We start from the raw sequence: 15,883 nt of genomic DNA, 5'->3' as shown, positions 1-15,883 counted from the left end.
GTCTCTGCTGGACATCTATTGCTCGTTGCGCTTTAGATGACAGCAGTCCGACCGATACCCCGTCCAACTCGGCATCCTCGGCTGCAAACGTAGCGATTGCGACATCGGCGACACGAGGTTCCTGACCAACACTACACCCTGTCGAGTCGCGCAAACCAACCTTCTCTCACAAACAACTATAAGTACCATGACCTCGGCCACACCCGAGGCACCCGGCAAGATGCCCCTGGGGATAGCGCGACGAACATTAGGAATCATCCTGCTCCTGGTGGTGGTTGTGCTATGGACAACCTCGAATTTCCTTGGAAGTGTATGCACGCCCTCTTCTTGAAAAAAAAAAAAATTTAAAAAACATTAACCCAAAGGGCATATATTATTGCAAACATTTGGCTAATAACATATTGAACGTTGTACAGACCATCTTCGCCGACAAAACCTACCCGAAACCTTTCTTCGTAACTTATACGAATACCTCGATGTTTATGATGCCCCTCCTTTTAATCGTCGCTCGTCGAACATGGGGTCTTTGGCGCCTCGGTAAACTCGCTCAGATCACTTCGGTAAAGAGCTTTTTGAATCATTTGGATTCGCATAATCCCAAGGATGAGGAGGAGAGCATGCTGCGCAGCGGCTCCGATGAAGAAGATGGCGGACGATTCTCACGGGAGCGACAGGATCCTGCAAGCGGAAAGCTAGGGCTCAAAGCAACAGCTAAACTCAGTATTCAATTCTGTCTTCTTTGGGTAAGCACATAACCTTGAGGTTTGGATACATGATCAGCTGGCTAACCTATCATAGTTTACTGTATGTTTTACACCTCACGATGTGGTAACTTATGCGCCGGGGGGTGAACTAACCGAGGTTTCTTTGAATAGGCAAATTACTTCGCCATGGGGTGCCTGCAATTCACGACAGTTGGAAGCACAACCATTCTGACTTCCACCAGTGGTAAGGATTCACCTGTTTAGATGTGTTGATAATCCCGGTTCTCACTCTCATTCTTCTAGGTGTATGGACCATGGTCTTTGGCGCCCTGCTCCGTGTTGAGAAATTTACTATGCGCAAATTCATGGGTGTCATGGCTTCTCTGATTGGCATTATCCTGATTTCGCGCGTCGATCTCTCCAAGCCAGACACAGGCGATGCTACGGATGGCGGTGAGGGTTCATTCCCACACAAATCATCAGGGAGATTGCCCTTGGTGATGCCATGGCGGCGTTCAGCGCGATCCTGTACGGTCTCTACACCGTCGTGATGAAAAAACAGGTCGGCGATGAGTCCCGGGTCAACATGCCTCTGTTCTTCGGACTGGTTGGATTTTTCAACATTATCTTCCTGTGGCCTGGCTTCTTCATCATGCACTGGACTGGACTGGAACCCTTCTCTTTGCCCGAAACGTCCCGAGTGTGGTCAATTATTCTGGTATGACTCCAGGCTCTGTTGTTCACCTTTGATTATTATTTAGCTAACCCCACACTCACCAGACTAACGCGTTCGCATCATTTGTCTCTGACATTGCATGGGCTTATGCTATGCTTCTTACCACGCCGCTTATTGTGACGGTTGGGCTCAGTATGACCATCCCACTCTCCCTAATTGGACAGATGGTCCTACAGTCCCAATACTCTAGCCCTATGTACTGGGTTGGAGCAGCCATCGTGTTTTTGTCGTTCTTGGTTGTGCAGCACGAAAGCAAGCCCCAGGATGATCTCACCACTACTGATGGAGCAGGCGGGTCCTTCTCTGCTGAGTATAACAGCATTCCCGTTGAAGAAGAGGAAATGCGTTAGTTTGAGTTCTGGGGGGGTCTTTGTATTTATTGCTACACATTTTCGTAGCTTGTTCACATAACAATTTCGGTATCATCTCCAGCTACCCTTGGCTACCTAGCGAAGGGGCTGGTGTCCCCAATATAGATTATAGAATTATTCAACAACATTCTCATTAACTCTACTTCCACGCGTGCATTCCGGTCTACCTTTACGCAGAATTTGCCATTCAAGTGTAGATGGATGATTTCCCGAGTCCTAGTTAACCATAGAAAGAGTCACAAATGTGATCTCTCACATTTGAGATTGGAGGGTTTCAGCCAAGACCGGCCAAAAGCTTGGTTTGACCAAGATAAACCTTGTGATATATAGTCACACCTTGAATATATATATGTGACATCCGAAGAGATATCTAGAATAGCTCTAAATTTAAACTTCCAAGGTTGAATAGTGGTTTTCTTCATAATTAGTTTGATTATATATATTTACATACACAGTATATTTTATTGTGCCATTTTTGTTTACAGCATGAATAGCAAACTACCCACATAGTGAAGAGTGAATAGCTCAATTTTGTCATTCGAACAGGAATCACACCGCAGGAAAGTATTCACACCACGGAGCTCGAATATCTTCCTATTGAGGCGCTTGCAATAGCTGAAATGGCCCTGAAGAGGAACGGGCCCAGACCATACTCTAAATCAAAGAAATCGTAAAAGATTGCATGTCTCCAATAGTTAGATATAACGATTCTAGTGCGAATGTTATTGCCGCGGCACCGTTTGCTGCGTTCGAAATCCTCTCGATGCTTCGCATCTATTGGGCCCCTTGAAGGAAGAGAAACCTATGCGAAGAGGAAGCAGTCACTTGCAGAAATGTCTATCATTGTGACCGAGCCAGCTTGTATGTAACCACCTAGGTACTCGGATGATTGTTCCTGTTCTCTGAAGTATCGGCCATCAAGACCATTCTTGAAGGGAAAACTGGATTGATTGGTACTCAGTAATCTTTGTATGTCTTAAACACCTTTTGGTGTGGGCTACCAATTATCTCTTACTCAATAGGAGACTGGCATTTATTGTTCTATTTTCTGCGATTGGCGTGGAACATTGAGAAATGGGAACCTTTCGGTTTTCTCATTTCCTATTTCAGACGTTCTTGTCCAATGGATGACAAGTCGCTTGTATATGCCTATTAGGGCACTCATCAAAGTTCTCACGAGAGCTTGCGCCACTGCGCCAGTCTTCATGCATTGGACTCCTGCATTGCATAGCCCCGAACCATTAGATGAATCAAATGCATGGTGATAGCGGTTCGTCGAATGATCTATATCGTGTGAACAGGATTTACATCTAGGAGCATTGAATATGATTCTCTTGCTGAAAAGGGGCTGGACGTAATTTCTCTCATCTGTATTATATATTATGCACTAAAGTATTACGGCTTGAGGTAATATGATACATAATAGGTGCTCAATATAGACACTGGAACGGAAGAAGACAGACGACGGATAAGGAAAATGTCAGACTCGACAGTGAGAAGCATGAATGCAATGAAAATGCATCGCCTCGACAAATGAAATCAATAGAGAAGGGTGTTGGAGAAATGGAAAGGAGGAAAAAAAAGCTGGGTAGCTTGGTGATGAAAAAGAAAAACCCCTTCGCCCACAGAATGTGCACGAAGGTACTAACGCCAATCGTTTCTTGAAGACCCGAAGCTCACCATGAGACGAGTGATCAAAATGAAATCATCAACCTGGGTATATTGAAAAAAAAGGTAAAGGTAAGAAATGAAGAAAAGGGATCGCTGAGATGTAGGGAATATGGAGTGAAAGGGAATAGGGATAGGGAGAGCAATGAAACAGGCTCTACACTGTAGCGCGAGAGCGTTATACAGAAGTGCCCAGACCTGGATCTAATCTCCTGCGCGCAGCGAGAATGCTTTTCAAAGAGCCTAGCCAGCGCGCGAGGGACTCTTCCTCTGGAGCGCAAAGTCGATAGGTCTTTTCTTCGGCGATGATCTGCATGCAGAACGTCTTTGATCTCGACAAAGGGTCCACCTCTGCAGCATCAAATACTTGAGACATAGGGAGGATCTTGATAGCAGCGTACTCCGATTCATCCTTGTAGAAGGCCAGACTCTTAGGTCGAAGCACAACCCAGAGTCGTTTCCACTGGCGCACGGTCCCTTGGATGCGCAGCCCCTGCAGGTACCCCTGACAGATGACCCGCTCTGGGTCACGTAGGATGCCTAAGTCCGTTTGTTTGATGGTGTCTCGGGGTAGAGATGCCGACGGCCGGGGTCCAGTTTTATCCTCTGGTGCTGAAACGGACAGTGAATGGATGGAGGGCATAGATCGTAGGCGACCGTTGCGTGTTGGTGCAGGCCCATCGGAGAACTCAGAAAATGAGGTCATTTCGTTGCCGGAGTAATCCTGGATGTAAGGGAGTCTCTGGGCATTTTTGCTGTGTGGGGATAATGCATGGCGTGGCTCGGGAGAGCTGGCGCGGCCAGTGTGATCGAAATCGGAGTGATCGGTTGTCTCGTCAACGAGCTGTTTGTGGATGGCGGGGGGTTCGCGCTTTTTGCTCAAAGCCAGGAAAGCTTGCTCGTCCTCATCGCCCGGGGTCTCGGCGCGAATGCGATCGATCCAGTCCTCCGCATCGCGTGCACTCAGGGCTTCGAAGCGGTAATTCGTAGATGGGGTAAAGACGCCGAAAACATGGCGCCGGGTGGATCGCGGAGACTTGACGGGTGCGACGGCAGTCACTTCAGATAGGGAAATGGAGACTCGAAGGCGGGTGGTTTCTTCATCTTTGTATACGGAAAGGAGGTTCGGTCGGAGGACGAGGTAGGCTGGTTTCCATGAGGCGCGAAAGACATGTTTGTGCTTGACTCGGCGACAGACTCTCCCTGTCTTCAAGACTCGATCGAATTCAAAGCTTCCATTTTCGTTGACTGGCGAAAAGGGATCCAAATTTCCACTGTTGTGAGGGCCTCGGAAATGAGATGAGGGGCCAGGTTCCGGAACTTTGATGGCGGTTCTGCCCTCGGAGAATGAGGGCCTTGTCAGCACTGTATTCATGTTGCCCAGGTGAGGTTTAGTAGAAGGGAAGAAAAGAGGAAAAGGGGGAACCCCACGGTGGTCACTCCATATAGTTTATTGTCATGCGGAGTTATGATGATGGGGGGATGACGGGGGATGATCTTGGCTGGAACCAAGCCTTTTGACCCTTCGGCTTTTCAACAGGCAAGTTAGGATCTACAATGTGCATGGGAAATGATATGACTTTGATATGCAAGTGGTGATATATTGTAACTAGAATATAATTTTGCTCTTGGAAGTCTGTGTTTCCTAGGGGTAACCACGCACACGAGCAAAGTAAACTTTGTATACGTAGTCCTATTTAGGTACTATGTACTCCGTACATCGGCACATATGTACGTCCTGCATGAGTGGTAGGTAAAATATAGGAGAAGTAGGTGAAGTGATATAGGAGGTGATACACAACATATAGGAGAGATAACAAAATTGAACATTATACTCTGTACGGAATACTTCCGTATATGTGTTAATATGAAAACATGAGCCGTCCCAGGGTCCAGACCTTAGTTGAAACCCACCCACGATAATGAAATTTGCAATTTGCAATTTGCAAATTTCTCTGAAATGTGAATTACATTAAATACAATACCGTATTTAGGTCACGTGCATGTAGATCTTATGTATGAGATTGGAAGGACCCTGAATGGGGGATGACACGTAGTATGTATCCGATACCTGATTAGACGCTCCGACTAATATGAAATATCATGTATCGAGTACTTAGACGACTCAATAATAGGCCCATATAAGAGGCTGAATGCGAACAGATAATAGGGTCAGCCGTCCCCAAGAATCATCAGACTCTACCTACTTTCGGATCTAACGGCCAGAGAAAGTTTGGGCCCTCGATCGACATGCGCTAATTCTACAGATTGTATTTGACTACATAGAGACAAGTGAGACAGGTCATCCCAGGAGGGCCCTGACTGAAGTTATCCGGGTAAACTTTGGAATGAGGACCAGTTTAACTAACTGGTACATTCTAGAAAAGCCAAGCATCCATACCCGTACTCATCGCCTATAGTGTATATTATATGTGTCATTGCCCCGTAGGGCCGAGTAATGGTGGATCAAGTGGGTTAGGTACAATAAGCTGTACCATCAGATATTCTTTTGGGATCCAGGTACACGAGTTTGTACAAAGTGCAAAGTACACGAGCACAAGCATAGTCCCAGCAGATGGGATCAAAATGATCGCACAGAAGCTTTCTTGGTTAGCTTGGGGGCTAATACAAGTGGTACTACCGCTTAAAATCACCTGGCCCCCTAGACCACGCCATGGGAAGCCAATCACGGTTCCGGTAAAAGAACAAAGGGGACAAGAGCATCAAGTCCACGTAAGCCCCACATGGAGAAGATATACCCATTGGCAACACTTAAAAAACGAAGTAAAGGAGGTAAATATTTGAAGGATACAAGGATATATCTTGGAAATGTTAAGAAAGCCAAGAAGCACCAGGCCCAGTACGCACAAAAAATAAAAAAAAGAATTACAATGCAATACCATACAATACTGGTTATAACGCCACGAAATAGTAACTAGGGGTAAAATAACCGTCTTAGGGTGACAACTGAGAGGCCACTGGACTTCGCCAAGACCAGGGAGGCGCAAGCAACCTTTGGAACCCATCCCATCTTCCAATTCCCCATCCCGTTTTCTCTCTCCCATCATCCTCATCCTGTTTTGATGTCCCCGATCTCTCCTCTGTGTACCTTGCTGTTCACAGTTGCCCGCGTTACTCCCGACGCTCTCCCCATCTATTTACCGTGGGACTGAGAAAGTTGGGGGACGAAAGGAGGCATTCCTCCGGCCACTCGTTTTGCTGTCATTTTCTCCATTTTCACTTTTCGAGATCTCTTGACTTTCCGATCTTCCTGTGAGCCATACGGTCTGAATTCCGTTTGATCGTGTGCTCACCATTTTCCCCCGGCCCAGGACGCATTTCTCCTCTATCACACCTCCGACACAATTTCTCCGCTATCTCCCTAACAGCCGCGTGCTGTCGCTTGGGCTTGACAGCTGACCTCTACCATTATTCGGGTGATCTCACCACAATCGCACTCATGAGCTTCATCCAACGCATCACGAAACGGCTGCCCAGTGCGCCGAGCCTGCCGTTGGAAGATGCTCCCAACGAGAAAGGCCGCCTTCATCCTAGATTCGCCTTTTTCCGGCGGAGGATTCGCCTAAAGGGCAACTCATCTATTTCTATACCCCTGGGTCTTGTTTTACTATTTCCATGCCTTGTAATTGTGCTTATTCTGCTTCTCTTTGTCCGACACCCTGCCTCTCCTGGGGGGATCTTAATTCCAGCGGGCACTCCGCCTTCTATCCGGTTCGTATCGCCCTCTCCATCGGTGCTGTGTGTGTGTGTGTGTGAGAGAGAGAGAGAGAGATAACTAACCTCCTGCGCTTTATAGAAAAATCAGCGAAAAGCATGACAAAGTCTTTGCTACAGGCTGTATGCCTATTGAGCCCGATGAAATCGCAAAGGCTCCCCGCGCCAATGCCGCCTTCGTCGTCCTTGCCAGAAATAAGGAGTTGGAGGGCGTGATCCAGTCTCTCAAGTCGATTGAGAGACACTTCAACCGGTGGTGGCACTACCCCTATGTTTTCCTCAACGATGGTGACTTCGACGAGGAATTCAAGGCAACGGTGAAGAACTACACCAGCGCGGAGGTTGAATTTGGCAAGATTGATAATAGCATGTGGGGATTCCCCGATTGGGTTGACCATGAGGTTGCCAAGGAGGGAATCAAGAAGCAGGGTGATGCTGCCATCATGTACGGTGGAATGGAAAGCTACCACCATATGTGCCGATTCTACTCAGGGTCAGTCAGCAATGCTAGATTTGGGAGACGTGGTTACAAAGCTAACTCTGTGATAGACACTTCTACAAGCACCCTCTCCTGATGAAGTACGAGTGGTACTGGCGTTTGGAGCCCGAGATCAAGTACTTCTGCGACATCACTTAGTAAGATATCTACTGTGGCATGTCTTTCTGGTTAATTTACTGACTTTTTTTTCTTTCTTTTAGTGATCCATTCCTCAAGATGGCCGAGGCAAACAAGACCTACGGCTTCACAATTGCAGTGAAAGAGCTTCGCGAGACTGTTCCCAACATCTTCCGTTATGCGGCTGCTTACAAGCGCAAGAACAACCTCAAGTCCAAGGGTCTGTGGGAGATGTTCCTAGAGCAGCCACAGCAGCCAGAGACTCCCGAGGAGAACAAGCAGGACAAACTGCCAGATGAGATTCTGCAAACCGACCCCGGTGACAACAATCTGAAGGACGTGGACCCAGAGGCCATGGAAGGCGAAAGCTACAACATGTGCCACTTCTGGAGTAACTTCGAGATTGCCCGTCTTGATTGGTTCCGCAGCAAGGAATATGAGGACTTCTTCACCATGATGGACAGAAGTGGAGGATTTTGGAATGAGCGGGTATGTTATATGTCTTCTAACTCTGCCAGGGAATCTGTGCTGACTGTACTAGTGGGGTGATGCCCCTATTCACTCTCTCGCCGCCGGTGCTCTCCTTGCGCCTAGCGATATTCATTACTTCCGTGACTTTGGCTACCGACACACCACCATTCAGCATTGCCCGGCCAACGCTCCGGCCCGCCAACTCACCCGTATCCCCTACCTCGAGAAGACTACCGATGACGAGAAGAAACGGATCGAGGAAGACGAGTACTGGGCGAACCCTGATCAAGTCAAGGAGAACGGTGTCGGTTGCCGATGCCGCTGCGACACTGACATTGTCGATGTCGAGGGCAAGCAAGGCAGCTGTCTGAACGAATGGGTGGATGTGGCTGGTGGCTGGGCCTCGCCATAGATCTTGACGCTGATGCCATAGTGATCAGTGCCCGCCACATCTTCCTGCGTCTCCTTTTCCCCTGTCTATTTATTCGGCTGTGTGCATCTCTTGAGCCCACCCTTGGGAGGTTCCAGCTGGAGCCTGCATGTTAAGTTGGTCATGGGGTATTCTTTCTGGGCGGCGTTCAACGGATCTGAGCTTTTTTTTATTATCGGAAGATGGTGTCACCATTTCCATCATCACTGTTGACACATTCATCAAGCATGCTGTGCCACTGGGACTGGCTGTTGTGATTTATCTCTTGGTTGCATTTGGAAGAAAACGTGTGCGTCGTCGGCAGTGGAACATTGGTCCCGTACCTTGTGGGATCCCCGAGGCCATCTTGAATGGTCTCGGACAACCTTTATATCCAATGTTGTCTTTAGATTTCATTGCTATATCTGTTCTACCAAGAGCACATTTTCATCTCCGTTGTAGGAGACCATTGATTCGGGGACCGGGAGTAACGCCCAGAGCAACTCCCGCCGTTTACTTTGACGCCTCTTCGCCTCTTTTCTTTTGCCTCCCTATCGGCCACTCTTCCCCCAGCTGCTTTTCCCCATCCCCATCCCCGTGTGCGCAGTTTCTGTGGTTTGTCTTCCAGCATACATTCATGAAATGTACATACCTTTCCTCTCTCCCCACCCGTCCTTGAATCTGTGGCATACACACACAGATTGTTTTCTCGCATTGCCCACCCTTGACCCTCGCAAATACCAGATCGAACATGGTTGTCTATAGAGTATGGAATAATCACCAGGTCAATTACGTGAAGAATGATATCAGTATAATGCACTTTATTTCTTCGGATTTTTACTGTGGCTTGAATTTTCCATTTAAAATAGAGGAGTTCTGATTTCTAGCTGTGCTTCGCTCTCCGCTCAAAGCTCGTAACGTCTCAGGACTTCTTATTAAGATGGGCACCATACCTACAATGCCAATTTACATAGCTCTTTGCCTTCACCGAATAGAGGGTGCAAGCATAACCAAGTTTGGACCATATATAAACCTCGATCCTCCCCGTTTCAAACCACAACCAACTGCCACACATTCGATATAATTTATCATACCCTTGACATGTACAGATCCACTCGCCTTCTCCAAATCAAATGTATCCTGATGAAGCCAAGCCAATCCTTGATCTGATTATACTTTCCCGTCAAATCGATAGAACTTCACTTTCTTGCCAATGGCAAGAGCTCCAAGCAGTCTTTCCGTTCCCGGAGAGTTCGAGCTTTGCGAAAGATGATGAAGGAAATGATTCGGCATGGTATCATCCCAATCTAATGAAGCGTCGGTAGATGGATGTTTGCATAATACAAGGAAGATTGGGTGTTCGATCCACTCGAATGTGACTGCAGGTATTTGGACCACTTGAATAACTTGGAAGGATTGAACCATTGGGATACAATTGTCTGCCAGACGGCTTGGAGTGCTTTTTCCTGGGTTGTTTGGCTTCATCAATAGCATTGTATGGAGGAAGGCGACATTGTTCTTTAGGGATAGGGTAGAGGCCGCCATGGCTATAAAGATCGTATAAACTCATTTCCGAGCAAGCACTACTAAGTGGCTTGCTACTCTATTTAACGTGCCCACAATATATTCAAGCCGACTTTGCTCAAAATATGTGAAGCCAGCTTCGAAGGTCCCAAGGATTATTGCAACAAGCTCTTTTACTTCAATCAACCGACTCAAGTCCTTCCGCAGCGTGTCTAACGCCATTCCATAGTCCAAGAAACGGGCTGCAGTGCCTGAGCCTGTTCTTGGCGACAGAAGACCGACTATTCTCGCACGAGTGGTACTTAGGTTAAGCTTCATGTCCAGCACCGCGATACTCTCGAGTAGGACATCTAGAAGCGTCGCTAATGCCGGAACATACTCGCCCTGGAGTCTATTCTTTGCATCAAGCAGATGTCGTGCTTTCTTAGGTGTGAGAGCCTCTGGCTTATCCAGCACGGTGAGTTTCCCCTCCAACAACTGGAAATTCCTCCGATGGACGTTTTCCATTTCAGCTGCCTTTTGACCAAGATCAACAGCAGCCATGTACACCTCTTCTATCTGGGAAGAAGCAAATTTCGGCTTTTCCAGTGTCCCTATCCGATAAGTTTCCAGTTTATTGCGAATCGAAGAGTTCGTCAAATGACCGACTGCCTTCAAGCTGTCGGTAATGTCGTGTCCGCTGCACAACGCAATCACAGTATCCCCTCCCGGATGATTTTGCATAAAGGTGCTTGCATCGTATACACTCCCCTTGGCTGAAAACCAATAACCAGATTCATCTGAGTTATGTTTGATGAGCTCGGATACAAAGACTTTGTTCGAGCTAGGTTCAGTATCCGGATCCTGTTCATCTTGGTCGAGACAACTGCGTTCCAGGCGCGCCTTTTCCAATTCTTGATCGACCTCGTGCCAGGGCTCTGTCCTGCGCTTGTGGCCCAGACCATTGATCGTTGTGCTTCGCCCAATCCTGAACGAGACAGCGAGAAAGCCGAACACCTTTCGTCGGTGGAATCCTAGTAAACCGTCATTGCCGTGATATGAGGATGTAAAGGTTTTCCAGAGGTCCATTAACTCTCTATCCTTGGAAGCAGCAACATATTCCGAGACTGAAACTTCCATCATGGCTTCGAGAAACTGCCGCCAATGAATAGGATACGTAGCTCGAACAATTTGCGCTTCTTTGCCAATACCGGTAAGATATTCAAATCGTCCGGTAAATTCATCCATCATGTGAAAGAATGGATGTGCTGTACCTGCTGCTCCAACCATGCCTTTCACCCAAGGAATTCCCAAATTCCCTACAGTGAGCGTCCATATGACGGGATCAATATGGGTCTTGTGTGCTCGGCTCGCATTTAGCTTGCTGAGAATCCGGGTGATTTGTTTGGTGAGTGAATGGAGGCTTCGTATTACGTCTTTGAGCGAAGAGGAATCGTTTGCCAAAACAGATCTCTGGGCCTTGATGATTTGTTGGAGAATCGGTATCGTCTTAGCATTTATTTCAACCATTATGCCAATGAATGTGTGCTCTTCTTTGGTACCGACAGTTGGGACGAGTATCTCCAAGTTCTCGAGCATTACACCACTGTGTGACGAACTGGTTGATGTGAAATTGGCTACCACCCCGTCCACATAGGTCAGAGCCGGGGCTGGTCGCCCAAGACGTCTGCACACTACCGTCCAGGGGATCTCAAGCGATGGTGGCAGTATATCGCCATGGCTGTCGTATTTCAATGTGAGAGGCTCGCTTCCTTCCATGCGGACAAACACATGGGCCGTCATTCCGAGGATGGTGGCGGCCCTTTGGAGGTAAATGTCGGGCAAAGCTTCGGGGGATGCATCAAGCAGTGGAATATTGGTGACAGCATCTCGGACGGTTTGGGATTGGATCAGGCGAGGTAGGTCGGCAACAAGTCGGTCCCATGCTGCATGGGAAGGCGGAAGTGTCTTCATTGTTTGGAGTGGCGAGAATCCTGCCTCTTTGGACAGGAAGCCAGCATTTTCATGTCCATTGCGACGGTTTGCCCGTTCTGCCTCTTCGATTATTCTCTCGCAGGGTGGTGTGGTAGACTGTGTCTATAGAATGTGAGCACACGAATCTACATATTGCAATAAGGTACATACGTACCTTCAATGTCACTAATCGCAGGGAAACAAAGAGGAAAATAACCCCGAGAGCCAAGTTAACCACGTAGGGCGACGACGAATCATCTTGAGAGTTCTTGACGATTATACTAGAGTTGCCGTATAGTATCGTGGGTATTTCACTGACGGGAAACATCATAACTTGTTGTGCAATATGGGACTAGCATCGATTTTACAATCAATTCGACACAGTCCATACTACCTTAGCTCAGCACGGTTCATATTCCCTTAACTGGGACGAAACCAAGCACCTTCTTGGGCATCAAGATATTCCTTCCCGCCTTGGCATGTCGCCACATCGCGCTGTTAGTGGCCATTGGCCAATAGAGTGGCTGCAGATGTGGTGAAGAAAGCAATATGAGCTAGGATTACGAATGTACTGATCAGGAATATGGGCCATGCAGTAGTGCTTACTAGTTCCTCACATGTGCAAGATACAAAACCGGCAACTCCGTACGGAGTGCGGAGTACTATATTAAAGCTTTCCTAGCGCCGAGCTAGGGTTATAGCGCTAATCCAGGGCAAAAATGGAGGGAAAAAGACATTAGTATTAACTAGTACTCCGTACATGTAACTTCATACATACCGAGGTACATATGTCACTTGAGACAACCACACGTAATACGCCGATATTATTCCGCTTGGACAGGGGTTATATTCCATCACGAAAGCACAGATTACTGAGATGTTATGTTACTCTAGCTATTATCTTCCTAGGTTATGATATAAGTTAAAGTTCAAGGTAGAATATTAGCACCGTTAGCGTAGATATTTTGTACATGTTGTAGTTCGCCGTATTTAAATCGTCACAAATCGCTCAACATCTTGCCCCTTCATAGCTAATCGTACGAAGTACTCCGTACACTTGTGTACAATGAGAGAGTGAGACAGGGAACAGGGGTCCGCTACAGTTTTGATAAGTCCGCCCCAATTTGGTTAAGCATAGCCAGATGATCCTTGCTATAAGTGTCACCATTTTTGGTGATCACTTCACGCACCCAAGGCCCACGCGGGTTAAACGAAGCCTTGAAAGGCAGGGCCCGCATAACGAGGCCGTAGGTGCATGCAAGTGGGTCAACGACAATCGGCTCGCCGGTCTCCTCAGACAAGCCAGCCTTGATGTCAAATGACCATAGCAGCTGTGCGACGACGATCCAGATGACATTGCGGGCAAAATACCGCCCAGGACAGGTCCGCCTTCCATAGCCGAAGGCAGCAGCGGGAAGGTCCTTGAGAGTTTTGCCGTCCTCACCGAGCCAACGATCCGGTATGAAATCATCAGGATCCCGGCCGAACACGGCCTCTTCTCGGGAAATTGTCCAAACATTGGGTATAATAACAGATCCCTTGGGAATGGTGTATCCATTGTAAGTGGACTCTTCCTTGTTCAAATGAGGGACGCCCTCGGGGCCAGCGGGTCGCCAACGGAATATCTCTTCGACAATCGCGGTGATGTACGGCAGGTTGGGTTTGTCATCTTGGCATGGGAGTCGGTCGTGCCCGACAACAGCATCCAGCTCCTTGCGTGCCTTAGCGACAAAGCCCTGATCTTGGGTGATGCAAGCCACCACAAACCAGATCAAGCTGTCCGTCGTGCCGTCCAGCGCGGCGTCAATAATGGTACCAAGCTCAAAGGCGAGCTCGTTCAATGGCATATCGATGTTATCCTTTTCGACAGTCTTTTTGAGATGCTTTGATATATTCCATGCATTCGACTCTTGGCCCCGCCGGAAGTTTTCGTCGCGCAGATCAAACTTGGTCGTGTAATGGTTCTCAGCCTTTGCCTGCCATGGAGCTAAGAAGCCAGGCAAATTATTAAGAACGGGGAATTGGTCAACAATGTGTGCGCCAACCTGGATAAACTCAGAGAATTCCTCGTTGAGTTTAACAACGGTGCGAAGTACTGGGTCGTTGGGGTCTTTGACACGGAAGCCATACAGCAACGTATGGATGATGCTAGCGACGGCGCGCTGGAAATGCCCTTGGACCTCAGAACTAGCACCGCCCGCGTTCTCTAGAAGATCTTGCATCAATTGCTGTGATTCCAGAGTTTGGAAGGGGAGATAAGCGGCTGCCGGCGTCGCGTTTAACACTGAGACCTGTAGCCTCTGATGTTGTCGGAATTGATCGGTGTAATTCATCATGAGAATATTGAGTCCTTTCAAGGCCAACTCCGTTGCCAACTGCAATTTCCTATTAGCTCATTGTTGCCCATCTAAGTTGAGGTGAGGTGGGGTCTTGCAAAGAGACGAGGTCTGTCTGAAAATGTCGCTCCACGCTTCGCTAGCAGTTCATGGGCTACTTCAGATGTAGACAAAATGATGACTGGCTGTCCGAGCATGTTGACATGAACAATTGGTCCATACTGTTTACTCCATTCGCGATATGTCTGCCAGCCGTGGGACTTTGGAGCTTGGTGGACATTGCCAATTATCGGCAATGGCTTGGGACCCGGCGGAAGGGGTAAAGACGACGTTGATTTACGCCGTGTGACAATATAAAAGCCTACTAACAGCCCGACGAGGGCTATCAATGTCGCTAGATGCATGGTTGGAATTGGAAGGACAGATCTAGAGTGTCGGGGACGGAGGTAGGTTTAACTACCCTGAATGGGTTGTCCACGGAGGAAAGAGAAAACCAAAGCAATCAGGCAACCAGGCAGTCAGACAATCATGGCTCCAGTGCCTATCGTGGCGAGCTTTTTAGAATCCTAGTAAGTAGTTGATGTTGTGTGAGCTCCTAGGGGAATTGGCGCGGTTACTTGTTGAAACCTTATACAGGGGTTCAGTGTAAGACGCCACGTAACCCTTTCATCTCCGTACAGCCCAGGGTATTGAATAGCTTCAGGTCATCAGGATATTCATTGGATGAGGATGTGCGTAAAAGACCATTGGAATATCGGGCAAGTGGGGTGTTTCGTAGATAAACCACATGGGACTACCCGTCTTCCCGGACCACTTTCCACATTCAGGGACACTCCGGTGAACTTGGGAACCACAAGATACAAAGTACCTTACTACCTTACCTAGTCATGTTGTAGGTACATATGTATACCTAACTGGTGCCTGTTATCTGTCAGATTGCTGGGGATACATATTTACGAATGTTGCCCGGTCTTTTTGTACTCTGATTTTAATACAACTTCACTAGTACTCCGTTCTCCGTAGTATTATCCTTGTCGTAAACAGTTAGCATACTAAGCTTTACCGCAGGCGTGAAATAATGTGCTGATTAAGGTTTTAATTTAATTAGAAGGGACTAACTACAGGCATATCTCTCCTATTCCGTACGGAGTAACATGTAACCTTACCCCTAGTTACCTACTGGTTGTTATAGCTGATGACATTGAAGACGTCTCATAACTACCTCACCCCAAATGGTCAATGTAAATCTCCACGTGATTTTCCATTGGCTATCCAATGCCAGATGTAAAAGAAGTCGCATTAATTGAGTGGAGCGGAAATTATTGATTAGCGGTTCAAAGCTCAAAGGATCCGAGGGCGT

The 15,883-nt window shown here is 47.6% G+C and overlaps 5 protein-coding genes across 5 annotated transcripts; 2 read left to right on the top strand and 3 right to left on the bottom strand.

The window, feature by feature from the left end:
• Positions 1 to 187: 187 nt before the first annotated feature.
• Positions 188 to 1,790, top strand: N7487_007775 (uncharacterized protein; the record flags this gene model as incomplete). Its single annotated transcript, XM_056875505.1, has 7 exons — positions 188 to 310; positions 417 to 743; positions 799 to 804; positions 876 to 948; positions 1,008 to 1,201; positions 1,267 to 1,422; positions 1,485 to 1,790. The coding sequence occupies 7 exons, from the start codon at positions 188 to 190 to the stop codon at positions 1,788 to 1,790; spliced, it is 1,185 nt and encodes a 394-aa protein (XP_056727693.1).
• A 1,867-nt stretch (positions 1,791 to 3,657) lies between these two features.
• Positions 3,658 to 4,854, bottom strand: N7487_007774 (PH domain-containing protein; the record flags this gene model as incomplete). Its single annotated transcript, XM_056875504.1, has 1 exon — positions 3,658 to 4,854. One exon carries the CDS (start codon positions 4,852 to 4,854, stop codon positions 3,658 to 3,660), a length of 1,197 nt encoding a protein of 398 aa, XP_056727692.1.
• Positions 4,855 to 6,939: 2,085 nt separating this feature from the next.
• N7487_007773 (glycosyltransferase family 15 protein) lies at positions 6,940 to 8,713 on the top strand (the record flags this gene model as incomplete). Its single annotated transcript, XM_056875503.1, has 5 exons — positions 6,940 to 7,211; positions 7,297 to 7,707; positions 7,764 to 7,850; positions 7,914 to 8,319; positions 8,372 to 8,713. The coding sequence occupies 5 exons, from the start codon at positions 6,940 to 6,942 to the stop codon at positions 8,711 to 8,713; spliced, it is 1,518 nt and encodes a 505-aa protein (XP_056727691.1).
• A 1,563-nt stretch (positions 8,714 to 10,276) lies between these two features.
• On the bottom strand, positions 10,277 to 12,518 carry N7487_007772 (uncharacterized protein; the record flags this gene model as incomplete). Its single annotated transcript, XM_056875502.1, has 2 exons — positions 10,277 to 12,310; positions 12,363 to 12,518. 2 exons carry the CDS (start codon positions 12,516 to 12,518, stop codon positions 10,277 to 10,279), a joined length of 2,190 nt encoding a protein of 729 aa, XP_056727690.1.
• Positions 12,519 to 13,284: 766 nt separating this feature from the next.
• Positions 13,285 to 14,927, bottom strand: N7487_007771 (cytochrome P450; the record flags this gene model as incomplete). The annotated part of the gene is made up of 2 exons (XM_056875501.1): positions 13,285 to 14,562; positions 14,622 to 14,927. 2 exons carry the CDS (start codon positions 14,925 to 14,927, stop codon positions 13,285 to 13,287), a joined length of 1,584 nt encoding a protein of 527 aa, XP_056727689.1.
• Positions 14,928 to 15,883: the final 956 nt, after the last annotated feature.

The sequence above is a fragment of the Penicillium crustosum genome (assembly GCF_028827405.1).
Source record: "Penicillium crustosum strain IBT 35664 chromosome Unknown utg000003l_segment0_segment0, whole genome shotgun sequence".
NCBI lineage: Eukaryota > Fungi > Ascomycota > Eurotiomycetes > Eurotiales > Aspergillaceae > Penicillium > Penicillium crustosum.
This window is presented reverse-complemented; position numbering and strand designations above follow the sequence as displayed.